This window comes from Rhinolophus sinicus, linkage group LG05, assembly GCF_036562045.2.
Source record: "Rhinolophus sinicus isolate RSC01 linkage group LG05, ASM3656204v1, whole genome shotgun sequence".
Classification (NCBI taxonomy): domain Eukaryota; kingdom Metazoa; phylum Chordata; class Mammalia; order Chiroptera; family Rhinolophidae; genus Rhinolophus; species Rhinolophus sinicus.
Window position 1 is genome coordinate 172,243,102 of NC_133755.1, and position 21,875 is coordinate 172,264,976.

A 21,875-nucleotide genomic window follows, 5' to 3' on the forward strand; every position below is an offset into this window, starting at 1 on the left:
ACTTGTCTGAAGCCTTGACTGGAGGGCTTGCTCTCAAGAAGACTCACAGACTTAGCCATTGGCAGGAAGTCTCAGTTCTTTTCCACTTGAAACTTCCCAAAGACCTAAGTTCCTCACCATGTGAACCTCTCACAATTGACCTTTTCCTAATGACTGATCTGAGAGAGGGAAAGAGATAGAAATCACGTCTTTCATAACCTGGTCTCAGAGGTGACACGCCATCACTTTTGTTGTATTTTACTAGCCACATAGAGCAAATTTGATAAATTTGTGGGAGGGGATTACACAAAGGTATAAATACCAAAAGGTTGGGATCATTGGGGGACATTTTAGAAGCTGGTTGACAGTCTCCCCTCTGGCCCCCAATAATCCACATCACTCATATGAAAAATACTTATCCTCTCCCTAAACTCTTGAAAGTTATCCATTATAGATAGCTTCAGCTCAAAATCCAGAATCTTGTTACCAAAATCTGACTCTGGTATAAATGAGGGTTCTTAGGTATGTTCTTGACATTCAATTCTTCAACTATGGTTACTTTCAATCTAAGGACCTGTAAACTAAAGGAAAAATTTATCTGTCCCCCAACACCCAATATACAATGGTGGCACAGGCAGAGAACTGTCCTAAGTTCAGGAACAAGTCAAGGAGTCCTACTGTCATTTGTATTCACCATGGATGTTCTAGCCAGAGCAATTAGACAAGAAAAATAAATAGAAGTCATCCAGATTATAAAAGAAGAATGAAAACCTTCATACATTTGCTGATGGGAATGTAAAATAATGCAGCTGTTGTGAAAAACAGTTTGGCAGTTCCTCAAAAAAATTTAAACGGAGAATTGCCATAAGATTCAGCAATTCCACTCCTAGGTAAATCCAAAGTAATCAAAAACATATATTCAGACAAAAACTTGTATATGAATTTTCATAGAAACATTTTCCATAATAGGTTTCTTTTTTTGGGGGGGGTTGATAAAAATTTGAATTAGATGGTGGTTGGTGATAATTTTTGTGAATATTGGTAATAATTTTTGGTGCAAAATTTTGAATACATTATAAAATACCCTGCACTTTATATTTTAAAATTGTGAATTTTATGTGTGAATGGTATCTCAAAGACATACCACTTGATACATGATACTCTATACTAAAATAAAAAAGATGAAATATATTTTTAGACGTACAAAAGCTGAAAGAAGTAAAGACCAGCATATCTGCATTATAAGAAAAAATAAAGTACTTCTGTCAGATATATATATATACACACACAAATGAATTAAGGGACTAGAAATGGCAACTCTGTGGATAAATGTGTAAGAAAGTTTTCTGATTGTGTAAATCTCTTTGATGATAAACAAAAATAATGTAGTATGAGTATATATTATATATATTAATACATACATATATATATTCTCATTCATTTTACTGATAAGTACATCAGTAATGTACTGATATGTACTGATCTCTCAATAATAGTGCAAGTAGATAGAAATCAGTGAGGATATAGAAGATATGAAAAACACCATTAATCAAATTGACATAATTGACATTTATAAAGCGTTACACCAAAGGAAGCAAAATTTAATCTTTTCAAAGAAATGAAACACTTACCTAGATAGATTATATTCTGGGCCATAAGATAAATAAATTCAATAATTTGTAAGGATTCCAGGCAAACTAAGTATCTCCTATGACTACAATGAAATTATAAATCAGTAATAGAAAGACATACCACTTGACATGATAAATATGTCAAAAATTCTAATATTGGAAAACTGAATAGCACACAAATATTTTGAAAAATTCTAAAATATTGGAAAACTGAATAACACACTTACAAATGGCCCAGAGAGCAAAGGGAAAATAAAAAAGAAAATGGTAAGGCATTTAAAAATGAATGAAATGATCAGAATTTGTAATATGCTGCTAAAACAGAACTTGGAGGGAAACTTACAGCACTAAACACCTATACTAGAAAAGACTATATTAATGACCTCAGCTTCCACCTTAACAATTAAAAAAAGAAGGAGCAAATTAAACCCAAAGAGAAGAAAGTAAACAATTAAACAAAAAAAGAAATAGTAAGGAAAAAATAGAGAAAACCTATGAGATCAAAAATATTATTTGAAAACATCTAAGTGATAAACCTCTCATCATACTCATCAGTAAAAAGAATTAGAAGACACAATTTACCAATATCAAGAATGAGATAAATGGCATCAGTACAAATTCTACAAATATTAAAAGTATACTATTCTTACCAATTGATTTCAATAAATTCAGTACATTAGATTAATGGAAAAATTCCTTTAAAAATATAAACTACTAAAGCTCATTCAAGAGGAAATGGATAATATGAATAGCCCTATATCGATTGAAAAAATTGTATTTTAAATACCCCACATACACACAAAACCACCCCCCCAAAAAAATATATCCCCAGATTCAGATGGCTTCCTTGGAGAATTCTAGCAAACACTAAAGAAAGAAATAATACCAATTCTACACAAACATGAAAAAGTTCAAAAGGAAAGAATATGTCCCAAAGACATTATAGGAAAACTACAGACCAATATTCCTCGTGAATATAAATGCAAAAATTCTTAATATGTAGCAAATTTATTCCAATGATATATAAAAAGGATAATACATCATGACCAAGGGGAATTAGCCTAATCATATATCTAACCGTGAAATTGAAAACTACAAAACTTCTAAGGGAAAGATATGTATGCTCTTAGGCTAGGCAGATTTAGACAACACTCAAGTATGACCCATAAAAGACAAATAATTGATAGTTTGGACTTCATAAAAAATAAACTCTTCCAAAGACAGTGCTAAGACACACCCTAATAAAGCACATGTATCCAGAATGTATACTCTCAAATGTCAGTAGGAAAACAACACACAACACAATCAAATCATTTGAATAAACACTTCACCAAGAAAATGTATGGATGGCAAATATGGAAAGATGCTAAACATCATCAGTCATTAGGGAAATATAAATGAAAACTACAAGATACTACTACATACTTACTAGAATGGCTAACATGAATAAGACTGACTATACCAAGTGCTGACGAGAATGTGAAGTAAATGGAACTCCCATACACTGCAGGTGAGAATATAAAATGGTAGACACTTGGGAATACGTTTTGGTATTTTCTAAAGTTAAACATATATTTACCATATAATCCAACCATTCCACTATTAGTTACTTATCCAAGAGAAATAAAAACATACCACTTACAAAGGCTTGTATACGAGATCAGACAATTAGGTTCGTGACTCATCCTAGAAAAAGTGCTACATACCTTATTGCTGAATATTACTAGTCACCTTTGAAGTACTCCCGTTGGGAAGCTATGCACCAACGCCAGCGCCTAGTTCATCCTTCAAAGCAATTTTGGAACTCTTTTTCTGGAATAGCCATCAGAGCTGTTGGCATGTCACCCTTGATATACTGAATGGCATCAAAATGTCTTCCATTCCATATTTCCTTTATCTCCGGGTAAAGAAGTCATCGGGGGCCAGATCAGGTGAATAGGGAGGGTGTTCCAATAGTTGTTTACTGGCTAAAAACTATGGTCACAGTGCCTTGTGATGGAAGAGCCATAAAATTGTTGGCGAAAAGTTCAGGTCGTCTAACTTTTTCACGCAGCCTTTTCAGCACTTCCAAATAAACTCATTTGTTTGTCCAGTTGGTACAAATTCATAATGAATAATCACTGATAGCAAAAAAAGTTAGCAACATTGTTGCAACAAGTTCGCAAACTTAATTGTCAGACCTCATGTGTTTACAGCACCTTTATTTCTAATAGCAAAATACCGGGAAAAGCCAAATGTCCATTAATAGGTGACTGTAAACTGGTATATCCAACAATATACGGCTTAGTAAAAAGGAATGAAGTACTGGTGCACACAAAATGGATCTCAAGATAACGTCCAGTGAAAGTAGTCAGAGCATATACTTCATGATCCCATTTATACCGTGTTTCCCCCAGAATAAGACCTAGCCCAACTATCAGCTCTAATGAGTCTTTTGGGGCAAAAATTAATATAGGACTCGGTATTTATATTATATTTATTATAGACCCAGTCTTATATTAAAATAAGGGTTTTATATTAATTTTTGCTCTAAAAGACTTATTAGAGCTGATTGTTCCGCTAGGTCTTATTTTCGGGGAAACACGGTCTAAGTTTCTACAAAAAGCAAACTAGTGATGAAAGATCAGTGACTGCCTGGGGAGCTGACAGGAGGGATTAAAAACAGGCAGGAAAAAATTGAGGGATCATGGTTATATTCCTTAATGGTGATGATGGCTTCATGTGTAAATACCAAAACGTCAAATCACACATTTTTAATGTTATTTATTTTGTCAATTTTATCACAATAAAACTGCCTAAAGTCAGTTAATTTTATTGGTTTTACTCGACACACCCACAAATCCATGAGATAAATCTTCTACCTTAGACTTCTGCTGAGATGAAGAACAAAGCCCTTAAACTTCTTTGAGGCCCTGATACTCAGAGGATCTGAGGTCTGCACCTTAAAACTTCTGGCCTTTGGTCTTTATTCAAACTCTTATAATTTCTCCCTATTCATAATGGAAACCAGAATATATTCAAGTTTAGACAGAACTGATTTTTTTAAAAAAAATTGACTGTTTAAGCTCTTACTAGCCCAAATGCTGATTCAAAGATAACATTTTACTCTACATTGTTTTAATTTTTCTAGCACGATTTTTATATTTTGTGGCTATTTAACCTATTAACTGGTTTAGTGATGAATTAATATATGTGTCAGTATTTCTCAAACTATGTTTATGGTCTTGTATTGAATCAATTTGAAATGCTTATTTGAAGACCCAATTCCACAGCTACTAAAATATTGTGAGTTGGGAGAAAACTGGGATTAGAATAGAGCCGGGGAATCAAAACAAGCTCCATTGATTAGACACAGACACACTCAGTGCCGTCACACACTAATGCAGTTCAACAGCTTCCTAAGGAAGCTGTTTCTAGGATTAAAATGTTTATCAAAATAAAAGGTTCCCATTATTTATTAAGTGTAATAATTTTATTCATAACAGGAACAAAATTTTTATATATATAATATATACAAGTCACATTTATTTTCTTAGACACATAAAAATACATATATTTACATATGCACAGAAATATTAAAACAGATATTACAACAAAGAAAAGCAAGATATACACACTGAAAACAAGGTTCAAAAAAGGTATTAAAACATTTAAATTAACAGACACCAGAAGTTGATATTAATTTAGTAAAGCAAATAAAATGTCTTAAATGCTAAGATGGTAAACAAAATTTTTAAGATTGTCTAGGTAAAATTACATGGACTTCCTTTACTGTAAAACTGAATAACTTTACCTCTGAATTACAAATAGCTGACGACTGGTTTTCTTTTTTCTTAAAATATTTAATTTTTCTGATTTATACTAAGAATTTTGAACTTTGTCACATTAAATTGTAAAATATTTTAAGAGGTTGTGTGCATCCTCTACTTACCAGGGAAAAGAAATCCCATGTACTACATTGATATCAACATAAAGTCGAATATCATAATACATTTATTTTTCGTATTAAAACCTAACACTTTCTGACTAACCTTCATAATCAGTTATAACAGATTTAATAATTATAATCGCCGTAAACTCTTCTTGCTTTTCTTAGTACCAGGCAGAGGACCCACTTTATAACTGGCTTTTAGAGGCTTGCCATTCAAACAGTCTTTGGTGGTATGATAATTACACAGACACCTTGTACAATAATCAAACCCACAGCCTTCTCGTTTGCAGGTTGCCCGCTGTAAATAGCAATCATATTTTGCAGGTGAATTACAGCGAATACAAGCTTTGAGGCTTTCATTCTTTTTCAATGTCTTGGCAACCTAGAAGAAGAAAACCCATAAACAAAGTTTAGTAAGGACTGAATGTAATGTAGTTAGGAAAAACAAGAATGGCACCTCTATGCCTTCCCCAATATATGTAAAGCATCAATGTCACAGGAGACAACTCCGGCCCTTAAGGAGCTTACTGTTCAATGGGTGAGAGATAGTATCACTTATGGACTGGTCCAGTAGCAATTTCTTAATGCTGCTTTTAAACATAATCTCTTTTACTTCATGAATGCTACTCACACATCTATGCCCAACTTAAATGGTCACTTTTCCTGTGAAGTCTTCCGAGTGTCACTCAAGAGTTTACTGCTCTTCTACCTCTAGTTATATCTTTTTTTAAAGCATCTCCCACATTATATGGCCTTTTTTTTTTAATGGAAGCCGTCTTCCGGTCTAGAGTGTTAAGCTTATGAAGGTCACCGTGTTTTCTTATTTATACAGTATTTGTTAAGATAGCAGATGCTCAATAAATGCTTTTTGAATAAAATTACATTGTGTTAGTCATTATATCATAAACAGTTAGGACAAAAACAAACTTTATTACATACAACTTAATTATTTATTGACCAACACGAGGCAGTCAGCATTATGTCAAAACATGCACTCGTCTGTAAGATTATGGTTTTTAAATTAAGCTTGTAAAAGTAACCACATGTGAGTAGAACTAAATACACATTGCCCAATGATTTGAAGGTATAGGCCTTCAATGTCTGAAAAATGGCCTTTTTCTATTTAGTTCTTTTCCTAGATATTAAAGACAGCAATTGTAAAATATAATATTGAAGTTTTATAAATTTTAAATTCAATGTTTTTCATTATTTCCTTAGTGTTTACAAATTAGATCTCAACAACACTGAAGTGTCATAAACAATGCCAAATGGTATCTATTATTTTCAGCACAGAAAGACATCGCTGTACTTTCCCGATTTATTAGTTGAGTTATAAATGCTTTATTGATTTTCAACGTTTTTGAAAAAATGAAGGTGAGAGAAGATAAGGTCTCCATTAATAACTCCTTAATAGTTCTCATTATGTTTTGATTAAATTGAAAATTTTCCATTTCTTACTCTAAATCCTTTTAACAAATGCCATGTTTCTAATTTATTGATAAAAAATTACCTCAGAGAATTCATTGTGCCGACTGTAAATAGAACCTTTCTGATCACCTGGATTGGATAACTTGGGTCGAGCATCTTTGTTGGGAGGAGTTTGGGCTGCTGATTTTTGAACAGAAGCCAATGCAGTTCTGAACATAACATTTTCTCTGGTTGAAGCATGTGGTGAAAACTTAATGTTCTTTTCCTAATTAAAAAAAAAAGTTAATAGGACTTAAAAATATACTCTTGTATTCTCAACAGTCAGGCATTTTTACTGTTTGTACACATAGAAAAGGGTAAATGAGAATATAAAGGATTTATCTCCACATCCAATTTACCTGCACATGCTTACCTGCACAAAACTATTCACATAGGCATTTTAAAGCCTGAGCTATTGACAGAAATTACAAACAAGAAATTGTGAGAAGCACTTTTCATGCTTAAGTCTATCGAGCACTTAATACATGATTGATCAGTACTGCAACCAGAACAAAAGATCATTCTTCCCACCACCAGTAGATGGCAACAGTCATGTTTAATTGTCACCTCAGTGTCAGGAATAGATTCAAAAACCTTTTCGGTTAGAAAACCTTCCATTTACGCCAGCTTATCAATAAAGAAATTCAACTTGGAGAATTAAAGCAATACCTGTCTAAAGTTAGTTAATAAGCAGAAGCACCAAAATTTGGACTTAAAGTCTGCCAATTCCCAGGCCTGAAATTTTAGTCATATCCTGAACTTAAAGTTATTTTTTTAAAGTAAATGAATTCCCTTCTATAATAAGAATCCTCAGTATGTTAATAATTTACTGTTTATCTGATAACTGAAAAAATACACAAATGGCAACCAAGATTATGTGAGAACTGAGCAATTTTCCCTTTTTTACTTTTGGAAAGTCCATTTCTAGGAATAAATGACTAAGGTGGAATTGTTTTCCCTTTGTCTTTTCTTTAACAAGTTCTAATAAAAGGCTGAAATGCTTTTTGAATATAAAGGATTTCCAGATTACCTGTTATCTACTTTTCCCTCCTACTTCTAAAGATATAGAGCACTAGTTGCTATATTTTAAAATGAAAACATCACGCAACAACTTACAGTAACTCTTTGTATTGCTTTATTGTACAACTGCAATGCTCCCTTATCATCTTCTAGAATCTTCTTCCAAGTTGTGCTCACTTTAGATACACTGTAAATGATTTTAAAGGAAACAATTAAAGCATCACAAAGATCTAAGGTAACTATATTACAGAAACATTAATAGTGCAAAAGAGAAATTTTTATTAGCAGAGCTTCTCAAACATGGCTATCCATTAGAATTGCCCAGGGCACTTAAGATTTAAGGATACCTCATGCCTAGTCTTTTGGGTATAATTGGTCTGAAATAGGGGTCAGGGTTCTGTACTTTTTCTTTTTAAAGCTCCCATCAAGTAATTCTAAGTGTACCCAGGTTCAAGAACCACTCATTTGTACTTCATTTTTTCACAATATTTGTAGTAAACATCAAGTAGCCATCACTGTATATAAAGCACCATGTTAGTGGTAAATGTTGTGGACAAATTTCAAAGTACTCTAGGACATATTGCTATCAGTAGAAATCAAACTTAAAAAATCCACCTTGTGAACCAAATATAGAACCTGTGATGTTGATTATATCCTTCAAGATAGCCAACAATAAAAATCAATACTTGTATCTACTTTGCTTTAGCTACATATTTCATAAAGACCAGTATAAACTAACACTTTCAAAGAGTACTTCTCAATTAAACAACAATGCAAAAGACTACCTACTATGTTTTTGCATGAACTGGTGGTGCTGAGTGAGCCATCTAATGAACACGCTCAGTGTGTTATACTAATACATTTAAAGCAATGATACTTACTTGATTAAGTCCATATCACTGAGCTGCGTTAGAATATTTGCTAAGAGATGTCTGAGGCCCCTTCGAAAGAGTTCACTGAGAATATCCACGCATTCGAGGCCCATTTTCCTGCCAATTATATTCTGTAGTCTAAAATTTACACTATAGTCCTTCAACTTCTCCCAGTCTATTTTAGGATTCCGTTTGGTATTCTTTTTTAATGTTGAACAAACCACTTTTGCAAAATGAAGAGCTGGCAACAAGTTTTTGTTGGGAAATTGATCTGGGCTTTGCGTCTGTAGCAGGCAAGACTGTGGACTGTCAATGTCCAGGGGAAGGCTAGCTTCTTCATGTTCACTGAGGCCACTTTGTTGGGAAAATGAAGAATAGCCACTGTCTTCACAAGGTCCAGCGGTCTCTAGTTCTATTTCATTTGAACCAGTAAGTGATGGTAGCACATGTTGATTTTCCTTGTTATGTAAGGGCTTGCTCTCAGTTTCAAGTTCTACAATCCTGGGGCTCACAATCGGTGACCCAATATCTGATAACTTTTCATAGTCTTTAATGCAATCTTCATAAGAACCTTCCAAACATGGAGAAACGCAGGAAACTAGCCTTCCAATGTCATCATCAGGTTTTACCAGTTTAAGTTCAGAATGAAGATGGTTATAATTAAAATCACATTTCATTTTGACAGAAAGAGTGGAACTTTCTTCTTTGCAACCTACAAAAACAACATATTTACTTAACAGCAAAATCTTCACATATTCTTACATCTTAATTGCTTTGCATTCTCTCAACACTGTATATTGCCTATGTAACTGTAAATTATCCAAGTTTAATTACTGAGATGTGACATGAGAAAATATTACTTAAATTTTATGACAAGTATACATATATCTTATTCCTGAAATGGTATTTCAGAACAGATTGCTTATACATCTGTATAACTGCAACATTTCACTTTTGAAGTCTATACTGATTGAGTAAAAAACAGTAGAAAGGGACTATTTAATAAATACTTGTGCTTAAGGAACAAATAAGGAAATGTGAGGCATCAAGAGTGGGGTCTCAGGTCAGAGATCCTTATAGTAATCAAATACTTCTAGAAGCAGTGTTTATACCCTGGACTTGAAATGACATTTATAGTTAGTTTTGGCTTAAGCATCAAACCATTGACAGTAAATATGGTTAAGACCAATGGGGGAGGGGAATGTCTAAATGTCAAACAGTTTTGATAAAAGTAACAAAAATATGTGTGCATTATTTAAACATTAGCAATTATTATAAGCCTTAGAATAATTAACAGGTAGCCAAGAGAAAGGACTAAAAAGCCGATAAATTTAAATACCCATAAATGAAAGTCTACTTGAACTCACAGAGCTCTCATATTTAAGTTTTATTCTGACAGATGCTCTGGGTGACAGTCAGACATTCAAGGTGTTTGTCTACGCTACTGGATAATAAGCTCAAGCACAGCAATATCTCCCTATATCTTGCCTAATAAGTACTAGAAACTCTGCTCTCTTTAATTACTGAACAAAGATTTCTCATGACTAATTAATGAAAGAACCAGAAGAATACTTCAGATACCAATCAGAAGATATGGAAAATAAGAATGGCATTCCAATCAGCATAAGACCAGATATAAGAATGTGAGGGTGGTAGGGCAGTGCATGTGAATTCCTGTTCAGTTGTTTTAAAAAACTGAAGACAATGGTACTTGCTATTTATGATAAGTAGCATGATGAGGAAAAACAAGTCATGATACTACAAACAAATCATGCAATTATTTCTGGATATTACTCATTAGAATGCAGTTATTGATTCAAATTTGAGCTTCAAAAAAGCCAAAGACTTATTTAGGGTTGTATCACCACCACCATGGCCTTAGAAATCAGTTAAAATATCTTTAAAGCAGATTGTCTGTCTCTGCACTACTGACATTTTGGACCAGATAATTCATTGTTAGGGGCTCTGTCCTGCACATTGTAGGCTATTTAGCAGCCTTTACCCATCTGATGCCTTTAGTAACCCCTTTTACCTAGGAAAGACAATAAAAAATATCTCCAGTCACCAGTTATTGCCAAATATTGGCAGTTGGGAGAAGACAGCGGCAGGAAAATCTCCCCCACTACTCAGATGAGAGTCACTGCTTTAAAGAATGATTAGGATTCTGTCAGGCAGTAGAGGTTGGAAGGGTATTCACCAAAGGACAGTGTGAGCAAAAGCACTATTCTGGGAAGGGACATATAGAAATGAGCTTAGAAAACTGCTTAGCATCACTGAAGGCAGAGCATATGAATAGCATTAGATTAGTGCAAAAGTAATTGCAGTGTTTGCAATTGTTTTTAACCTTTTAAACAGAAATTACTTTTGCACCAACCTAAGATGTGCTTCGATTGTACTTGTCATCCACTATCTCCCTACAAGTCAATTACAATTTATCCTGTAAGTAAATGTATATACCAGTCACTATGTTTAGTCTGCCCTTAAATATTGGTAATCTGTCCATATTAATGTTACCATTTTTATTTAGAGCAAAAGCTTTAAGTCAAAATACTAAAGGGCACCTCGATAGGAAGTAACCTTGTAGGTAGAGATTCTCTGTAAGTTCCCAATGACTAATACAGCGAAGACATAGCATGTGTCCCAGATCCCACTAAACCTTGGACTTACCCAAAAGTTTAGGTTTAAGCTAAGAGTTTGGGGCATGAAAAGCAAATAAAGAATATACAAATTCTAATCTCCCAAACTAACCCTAATTAGATCAAATTATTTTGATTGGTTGTCTTCCACTCTGAAAAAGTAAAATATTCCAAGATGGTTTTTATTTTGTCTCAAGTAATGAAGTATGATTTACATATGACCACCTTTAATCCGAGAGAATAAAAAAGTAGAAGCCACCTACAAAGACATACATTTCACTATGTTTAGCTGCCTAAAGGGAAGAGGCCTGAAACTGTACTTCTGAAACTCATCATTTCAAAGGCATTCTTCTGTTTATCTTTATTTTTTTAAATTTATTAGTTTCAGGTGTACAAAACAATGTAATAGTTAGAAATTTACACCTCTCACAAAGTGATAACCCCCCTTCTGTTTGTCTTTAGGACAGTTACTGGAAGACTATCCTATAGAAGAACGCCTTTCATTCAATTTTACTTGAATATGGAGTTCTTTAAATTCAGAATGAATAATGATTCAAATACCTTATACTTGTTCAGAAGTTTACAGTTTCCAATTTGTTTCCAAACACTTGGTTCTCACAAGTTTTTGAGGTAGGATGGAGAGGTATTATTACCTTATTTTTCTGAGAACACGAAGCTCAGCTAAGTAACTTGCCCAAGATTTTACAGGTAGTTAAGAGATATACATACTCATGGACTTTGGTTATAACCCAATACATTATTTTGTTGTTGCTCAAATTGTTCTGGCTTTCCATTGTTAAGTTCATGTACATTTGACATACATCCATTATTTTGTTTTTGGAGCATTCCTTACTTTCTGGCACTATGATGAGATGCTCCAAGCTCATCTTGTATTTTCCCCATTCCAGCCCTAGAATCAGTTATTTCTCCAAGGAACTCTGCTTTTATTGGTTCCAAAATCTGGATGCCGGTTGTAGATTGTTTTAAAATGTGAAATTATGTAATGTACTTTAAAAAAAATCTCCATAACAATACTGCAAAAATAAACCAGTACCACTTTTATACAACAGGATCCTGAAAGTAGCCGTTTCGTAAAAGGCTAATTCCAGGTCTTTCAACTATTTCAGTGCTTTCCAGTGACCAAGCCAAATATCCCTAAACAATTTGGAAAATGTTTTTATATAATTGAGTTGATATTCAGAAAGGGGAAGAAAATATTGCGTGGTTTCATGACCTTTTGAATCAGACTGATAAGGGTTCAGAGTCTAGTTCTGCTACCTCATTCATTTATCCAATGCCTACTTTGTGACAGGGTGTGGAGAAAGGAAGAAATTAGTCAAGGACGATCTTTTAGAGGTGATATTCTGAGACCTGAAAGCCTTGTGAAAATCTATCTGGTGGGAGAGTTCCAGACAGAGGGAAACACTGGAAGCAAGGACAAGTATTAAGTATTTAAAGAAGTGAAAGTCCTGTAGGACTGCAACTTAGTGAGCTAGGAGGGAAAATGACTGAAAAATAAGGTTGGAAAGGCAGAATGGGATTTTTAAGGTAGGGTGGATTTTATTGTGTAATAGTGTTTGAAGGATTCTAAATAGAGACATTTGGTTTATACTTTAAAACAAATCATTGGTAGCTGTGGGGAACAGATTGTAGGAAGGTACAAGTGGAAGCTAGGAGACTAGTTAGAAGTATGTATCACGAGAGTCCAAAGAGTTTGGTACCTGAGACTTGATGACCATAGTGAAAATGAAGATAAATGAATAGATGTGAGATTTATTTAGGAGATTAAAGTCAAAAATCAAAAGAGCTTCATATGTATTAGATATGGATGATGAAGGAAAGTGGAGTAAAGAATCCAAGAATACCCTGGGGTTAAAGATTTGAGCATCTATAGTGTAAAGTGTCATTTGCTGAGTTGGGGAAAACTGAGGAAGTTAACTCTTTCCTCCTCTATAAAATGGGGGTGAGAAAATTAAATTGAACTGAACTCTTGAGAGTCCCTGTCACACATGCTCTAATCACTAGAATCTACAGTATTTTCATCAATTATTCATATGGAAAATCCCTTCATATTCCTTAATATTGTATACTATGAATATTTTAAAAGTAGCAAAAAATACTCTAGACATAAGTATACATTTCAGAATATTCTTTACTTTTTCCAGGAATCAGATCTAACTTCACCTGAAAACCCTAGCTCAGCCTTTTGACTTTGTGATGTAGAACAGTCAGTCTCTTTCATTTTCTCTAAAATGGAGATATTAATATCCACTTCATGGAGTTGGTAAGTTCAACATAATGCATTTTTCAAACCTCTCATTAATAGTCCGATCATGAAAAAGAAGTTATTATAGTTAAGTGTACAAAGTGTAACCTTCTATTTAACTTTTCAATATAATCTGACACTCCATATTAAATAGACAGTGCTTAAAAATCTTTACAGCTATTCAATGTTAAATAAGTTCTACAATCTCTAATACCTTTAAGATAGCCAGCATGTGCCCAACATTAGGCATGTAGGCATGGCTACTCTTCAAAAATTTAAGAGAGCCCCAAGGCTTGCCGCCATAAACTGCAAATTAGTCATAATCTCTTAGAGAAAAAAAATTTTATAAACTTTAAAAAATATTTGAATGCAATAAATTTTTAAATTTAATTTCCTCAAATTTGTAAACAGGAAAAACATTCAAGAAACTGGATGGTGGTAAAGAGACAACTGGAATTAAACAATCAAAAGACCCCTTCTTAAAGCCATCAAGCTTCAAAATTTCACAGGGAGACTTATGATCCATTACCTTCTAGAAATAGACATGATCTGTTAAGTATTTTTTTTCCTCAAGTCTTCCATATTCTTTTCTAAAGAAATGGGTATCTTCCAGAGATTACCAAATATTCCAATATCACATTGCTAATTTTTAAAATTTGTTAATGTCCGAGTTAAAATAAATGCATTTGGATCTCTTTTTGAGACAGCAACAGAGGATAAAAATAAGCATTTATTCTACTGCTTTTCATTCTATCCAAGTTTGGACTAAAAAACTAGTGCTTCAAGGAGAACAGCCAAAAATAACAACCAATTCTTCAAATTTCACAAAATCAGCTAAAAAAGCCCAAATTCACTGGTCTGTACTGAAAACTGCTTTCCCCCCCATCTGTTCCCAGGCCTTGAGACAGAGTTACTGGGTAAAGGGGAAAAAAGGAGAAATTGAACATTTTTGTTTGGAGGTCCCAAAGTGATTGGTCCGATGGGGGTGGGGGTCCCTCCATTTGGCGGGAGTCGATGGGGGGAAGACCCTAGAAATCCTGAGGGGTCGCTAGGGTGGCCCCTCAGGGCGCGGGCCTTGCTGAGGAGGCGGGAGATAACAGCGAGCTCGATCTCCCGCGCCCGCCAGCAAGGCTGAGGTGGCGAAAAACCGGGGAAACTGACTTCGGATCTGAGGGTGGGGGACAGATATGGAAAAGGGGCGCGGGGAGTGGGGATTAGACAGCTGGCCAGGCTCAGGGGACCGCTGGCTTGCAAGGCCTGCAGAGCTGGAGCCCCAGGGTGGAATGGGGGAGGGGAGGGGGCATTTGGCGCCCATTCCAGCCTTGTGGGGAGAGGTGGATCTTCCAAGCAAAGAAGGACGCCCTAGGAGGCCTCAGCCCGCACCTCCCCGGGAGCTGGCGTCTAGGTTCGGCGTGGCAGGCGGGACACGGGCCAGCCATACCGCCTCAGCACATCTGGTTCCCTTCCCAGAACGCCAGCCTTCTTTCTCCCGGCCCCAGGGACCGCCGCCGGGGCCCGTCGGAGGCCCAGGGTGGAGCCGCACACGGACTCGGGAAGGTGTTGGGTTCGAGTCGCACGGCCCCTGCCGTTCACCAGACACCCCTCCTGGAACCCAGCCTCCCAAGCTCCCTCTTCTCCCACTCACTGTCCAAGGGGTGAGGGCGCCCGGAGGCTGTCACGGCGCTGTAGGGGCAGCGGCAGGAGTTGGAGCGAGAACGTGGGGAGCAGCTGCAGGGACGCTGGCTCATGCCAGCGAAGTGAGGTCTTCCTCAGGTGAGGGACCAGTTATCACAGCGGTGGAAAGAGGAATCCGCTTCACAGAGTTCTCTCTTCAGAAAGGCGCCAGCTGGTACTTTTAAAATCTTTGAATTTGGTGCCCAAATCCGCACGGCCCAATGGGACGCGTCTCTCGGACGCGCGCTCCAATGGAAAGGCGGTAGGAGGGGGCGCCCTCACCGAAGCCCAATTGGAGGCTGCTGAGGCGGGGCCAGCCGCAAGGCCCAACCTCCTTCCTTCTGACCGGCACCCGGCGTCCGGAAGGATGCTGAAGCCGGGGGCGGGGCCGAAGGAGGGCCTCGGAGCGCGGGGTGGCTGCTGCCCGGCCGCATGTGGAGGGAGCCTACCACGCATGCGCCCACCCGCCTGGCATCCTTCGGCTGTAGGAATCGGACTTCTGCAAGTTCTGATTTCATCCTGAAGGCAACTCCGGCTTCTGTTTGAAGATCTCCGATGGGTACAAAGGGTAGACGACTTTGTCCGATCATCTCAAATGCGGGAGATTGGTGAGCGGCGACTCTGGTGGTCCGGGAATGCAGACTTTCCGGAAGACGAACCCTCCCCCCAGCCCTTCACAGCCCGCCTCTCTAGGATTTAGGCGCGCTCGTCTCTACCTCGTACACTCCTTGTCCAATGCTGTTGCGCACGCGCTTTTGGCGGGCAGCGCAGAGTTGGCGGGTTGGCGCTTGCGCACTGGGGTCCCCCGCGTTTAAGAGGGAAGCGAGATCGGCGGTGGTGCGCGCGTTCCTGGCGCGCGTTTACTTGGTCCTGCGGATGCTGTGGCGGGACACCTGGAACCACGGCTTCCTGGGTCCCGCGTGGGTGAGGGTGGGACGGAGAGGGACATCTTTCTTGTAAGCGTATTTATTATTTTCAACCACAATTCTATCACAACTGAGTCTTTCCTTGAAGGACCAAATGCAAGGGACAGTAATCCTGCTCCAAAATAAATAAAATTTCCTACCTTGGGAGTTTCAATTCCTACCCCTGCGGCTGGAGGCCCCTGGCTAACGGAATGATTTTCTAGTAATGGAGGAATGGGTGGAAGTATTAATTGTAAAGGTTTCGATGATGGATTGTACCGTACTATTATTAGTTACGCTGAACTTTTCACTCTTTGTGCGCTGAACTGGTGACAATGAATTCCCAGGACTCTGCTGTTGGCCATAGCGCAGTGAAGCCACAGCGTACAAGCTCTAAAAGTCCGAATTCCTGTTTTGCAGTTTTACCTTTTCAATTTTATTTTTGCTTTTCTGTAGCCGCAGGCAGAGTGAATACTTGGCTTATGATAAGCGCTTAGTTAATTCCGTGGCAAGTCCTGGGTGAGGCAGGGCCTGGATCAGGGTGGGTAGGGATTTGGATGAGTCCTGCAAGTGCTGGGTGGATCCCACCTCTGTCAAATTTTGATAATTGGTTCATATTTTTTTGCATTAATTTTTATCTTGTAGAATGTTGCATTAGTCATTTTCTTGATTACTGAAATTTTGGGCACCTCCTTAAATTTTGCACCTTAGTCATGTGTCTCACTTGCCTTAGCCTGCCCTGATGGTAGGTCCTGGAGACACAGTTGAAAAGATTAAAGTTCTGTCCTTCAGGGAGCTTACATTCCAGTGGGAAATGGCCATTAATTTCAGTAAATGAAAGAGGACTGTAAAACAATGTAATTGGGTAGCGACTGGACAGTAGGGCTATCGATTAATGACTGGGTAGTCAGGAAGGCTTTTGAGGTTTTGGACCAAGATCTGAATGTTGAGCCAACATTGCAAAGATCTACTTAATAGGTAGAACAAGGGACCAAGTGCTTGGCTTGTCCAGGGCTTGAAGGATGTTTAGAGTGCACTGAGCAAGGAACACAGTAGGAAAAGAGGTCGTAGAGGTAGAAGCTAGATCCTGTACGACTTTGTTGGTGTATATGTAGAGTTTCTTTTGATTCCAATGGGGTAGCTTTTGGAGGGATTTTTAGCAAGGGAGTGATTTGTTGAATAAATATTGAAACTATAGTAGCTTTTTATCTACTATGTACTTTAGAAATGTTAGCCTTTACTTCTCACGGTAGCTCTAACATTATTTTCATTTTATGATTGTTCTTAGAAGTATAAGTTAATTAATTCCCACAGAACCACACAGCTAGTAAGCAAAAACTCCGACCCATCTGTAGGAGACCATGTACTTTGCTCTATATTATACGAAGGGTTAATAATATTTGCGGGAGGCCTGATTGTTTATAGGACATTTTCACATTACTGTTTGACATTAGAGACCATCTTTATTTACCTCTTTTATTTTTGGATGCAAATATATGAAATTTGAGGGGAGGAGAGGTTCTCACTAAATTAGTTGAGCACCTGCATTGCAACTTTGGATCTTAACCACAGCTTAAAAAGTATTCCCCAGCAGGTATTTATTTCAGAAAAAGGTTAAGATATATTATTGGAAAAATCAAAATTACTGTAATACAGGTAGAATAAAGAGTCAAGCATGTTTTATTGCATGTTGGAGTAGTTTGTCAATCTTTTTCCTTTATTTTAAGTTCTTAATATTGATTTTTAACTGCTAAAGCTTTAATTATGATGAAATAGTATTTTTAACTGATAACTTGTTCAGTAGGTTATTGAACACCTGTTAATTTCATTAGTGAGAATCTTAGAAAGGGCCATTCTGAATTTTACTAGATGTCACGAGATACACCTTTTTTTTTCCCTGCAAATCATTATCAATCAGAATTGTTGAGTTTTTAGGTGCAAAATGAAGTACTGAGAGAATTGTCCTCATTCTTTCAACAAATTCTAATTGCCTAAAACTTTTAAGACATCGGGAAGTGTATGAAAAATAAGTGGTACATGGTTACTTGCCCTTGTGCTCACTATCTGGGCCTGCCAACTAATAGATATAAAATGCTCAGTAATTAATTTTTGAGTCATCATGGGGCTTAAGGGGGAGGAGATAAGGTGTATAAAATATAACTATAATGAAACACTGGGTAGTCAAATACATCTAGTTACAGTAGGACTTTTTATAGAACAGAGGAGGTACTTCCGTATGCCAGGATAAATGAATCATCTATGGGACATGTCTTCTCAACCTCAACACTGTTGATATTTCAGGCCAGACATTTGTTGTGGGTGGCTGTCCTGTGCATTGTGGGGCATTTAGCAGCATTCTTAGCCTCTAACTCCCCCCTTCTAGTTGTGACAACTATCTCCATTTCTAGATGTTCTTGGAGGGGGAAGGGGGCAAGATTGCCTATAGATGAGAACCACAACTGTACAGGATGTCTTTTGAGGGAATGGAGAAGAGGGAGACCTTCCATGGCATACGGAACAAAATGGGGGGAAGAAGCTTAAATGCAGGTGCTTTATCAGGAAAAATTATGTAATTTTAGGTAGGGGGTGGTTTGTAGAATGGGCTAATATGGAATAATGCTGGATACAGATACAGATGTATTCGATGCACACTTAAATGTTTTATTTGGGAGGCAATGGGAACCTTTTAAGCTGTTGAGCAAAGGAGTGACAAGGAAGGTCAGAGCATTGCTTTTTAGGCAAATGAATCTGGCAGTTATGGATATGTAACCTGAATTAGCGGACAGAGAGGATACAGGGAGGAGTCGGGACTGTTCAAGTAGTTCATGAGAGAATTCTGGACAAGAGTAATGGTAATGGAATCAGAGGATTAGTGTTTTGTAGGAGAGTAGAATTTAGCAATAAACTGCATGTGAGGAAGAGGAAACAAAGGTGGCCACGTTTTAAATTTGAGAGAGGGAGAGAATGGTAGTGCCATTAAAGAAATTTAGATCACACAGTGAGAAATGGCTTGTAGAGGAAATCTGACAAGTTTCGTTTTAAACATAGTGATTATCTGTTTATACAATCTTCAAAATTGCCGTTCTAGTTGAATGAGGTTTGATTGACTGGTGTAGGCCATTTTGAAATTAAGTTTAGTTGTGGTTCTTTCTGAACAATGCACCAGATTTCTAGACTAAAACTTCAGCTGTAACTGCATTTTATACATCTATTTAGTTAATAACTATTATAGCTTGATGTTAGGTCTTGAGACAAGAATGAAGAGAACACAATTTTGTCCATTAATGAAATAGTGTGAAAGGTCTAGCAATATGAGTTTATGCTATTTCCTAACCTACCCTTTCCCATTTCCTTATTAAGCACACAATCTTGAGAGTTTATTACCTTGTCATACAGGTATGGTAAAGCAACATGGAATACCGATGAAGAGCAGTTAATTATGCTTAGGGACTAAGGTGCCATTTAAGTTGGACCTTGACATCTGTCTGCACAGGTAAATGGAGTGTTTTCTAAGCAGACAAGGCAGCATAAGCAGGTAGGAGTGATGATGCATGGTTTATAATTAAGATAGCTGTGTAGATGCATTGTTAAAAAATTCCAAGGCCCTTAAAAGGTTACACTTGGGGTCCCAATAGGCTTCATGCAAATTATATTGCTTTTACCCTTACCATTTCCTGGGTTCCAAAGATTACATATGGTCATGTAGGAATAACTCATTTAGATTGATGTGTGAAGTGGGAGACAATGTCAGTTCACAGACCAGAATTTGGCAGTTACTCTGCATGTGTTCATGATACACCTACTGATACATATCTTAATTTATGTTGAAATTAGCTAGGCGTTACAATTTTTTTCTAACCAACTATGATGTTCTAATGGGCAATAAGTTTAAAAATGGATCAAAGCTTTTCCACCTTCATTAGTGCAGCTTTCTCACTTTTCTCTTTGTGGCAGGGAGTGAGGGAGTGGAGAGGGTGGAAGGAAATTAAGTCAACTTTTTTACAATCTCTCCCTTATTTACAGAATGAATCCAACATTCCAGACCCTTCACAATCTCAGTCCAACTTTTCTAATTATAACCTATTAGAAGAGGCAAAGAAAAATTAATGCTACATTGTAATATTTAATAACCCATAGGTATATCCCTTACATTCAAAAGGGAAACTGAAAGACCCAAGAGGAAATTGATAAAACTGGGAGACACAGATCTGCATTGGGCCTTATGCAGACAACGGGATTAATGAACATGTCTTGCTGTGTATCTTGAGTTGCACAGGCCTCTGAAACTGCCTTCATCAACTGTTCTTGAGAAGGTAGCGTGCCTTGCAAGTGCAGAATATTATAGGGAGAGGGAGTCTCTTCAAATTAAAAGCCTCTGACGTATTAATAACAAATTAATATAAAACCACTCTGAAAATTAGCACAGGCTGGGGCTTTTAAGGAAATATGGCTAATAAAGTTTGCTATAAGGAGGAAACCCATTATACGACAATAATCTAGTTTTGAATTTATGTAGTACATATGCTCATAAGAATTCATTCTGTTAATTTCTAACAAATACAGAAAAGTGCAATTTTGGGAGTTAACTAAGTGTCTCCTAATTCTTTAACATTTTAATCATATAACCTCAGTAGTGAAATTGTTTGCTCTGGAAATCTTACCTTGTAACTACTATACATTTAACATTTATTCATTTTCTACTAGGTAGAGCTGTTATAATTATACTCCTTAGTTTACCATGTTTTTGAAAAATTGAGACAGCATTTCCAGCTTTTCTCTTTATGGAATAACTGACGTGTCCTACAGGTTTTTGTTTTGTTTTGTAGTTTAACAGGTTGAATTTATTACTATTCTAGTGCACACATCAAAAAGGAAATTTGGGGTGTCTATTTATCAAACACACTTCTTTATTCACTGTGGTACTCAACATGAAGAGGTCTTTTTACAGCTGTGCAGCTTCAAGCAAACATCCCTGGGCTTTCCTTCCCTTTCAGGCTTAACTCACTGCAGTTAGTCTTCTCAGAAAAGAGCTCATCATAACCAGGATTTCCATGGAAACAGGAGCAAATAATTTCTTTGAAATCTTGTAACACAAAAACATTGATATAAGATTGTTAATGATTCAGCTTTAAGCTCACTTTCAACTGTAAATTCTCAATTCACCAAGGTGAATTCATTTGTCTTATCTGTCAATATTTTGCAGAGAATCTAATGCATCTCAGCGCATCAGAGCATTCAAACCTGACTTGTGTATTTTAATGGCAACAATGCTGTCATTTTCCCCAAAATGGGAAGGGAGGGAGTATGTAAAACTTGCTGAGTCTTAAGCTCTAACTTCCAGTTTGTAGGAAATATTGTGACTTGAGGAACAAGTTAAATGACATCATAATTTTGTGTCAACTTGGCTGGACCACAGGGTGCCTAGATATTTAGTTAGCATTACTCTGGGTGTTTCTCGAAGTGTTTTTTGGATAAGATTAACACTTAAATCAGT

At 36.9% G+C, this 21,875-nt stretch overlaps 1 protein-coding gene across 1 annotated transcript; it reads right to left on the reverse strand.

Annotated features, from left to right (window-relative positions):
- Nucleotides 1-5,063: 5,063 nt before the first annotated feature.
- FBXO5 (F-box protein 5) lies at nt 5,064-15,685 on the reverse strand. Its single transcript, XM_019749236.2, has 5 exons — nt 15,448-15,685; nt 8,910-9,612; nt 8,125-8,215; nt 7,052-7,234; nt 5,064-5,923 (listed from the first exon to the last, which is right to left on the reverse strand). Exons 1-5 carry the CDS (start codon nt 15,548-15,550, stop codon nt 5,672-5,674), a joined length of 1,332 nt encoding a protein of 443 aa, XP_019604795.2. The 5' UTR covers nt 15,551-15,685; the 3' UTR covers nt 5,064-5,671.
- Between the last annotated feature and the right edge of the window lie 6,190 nt (nt 15,686-21,875).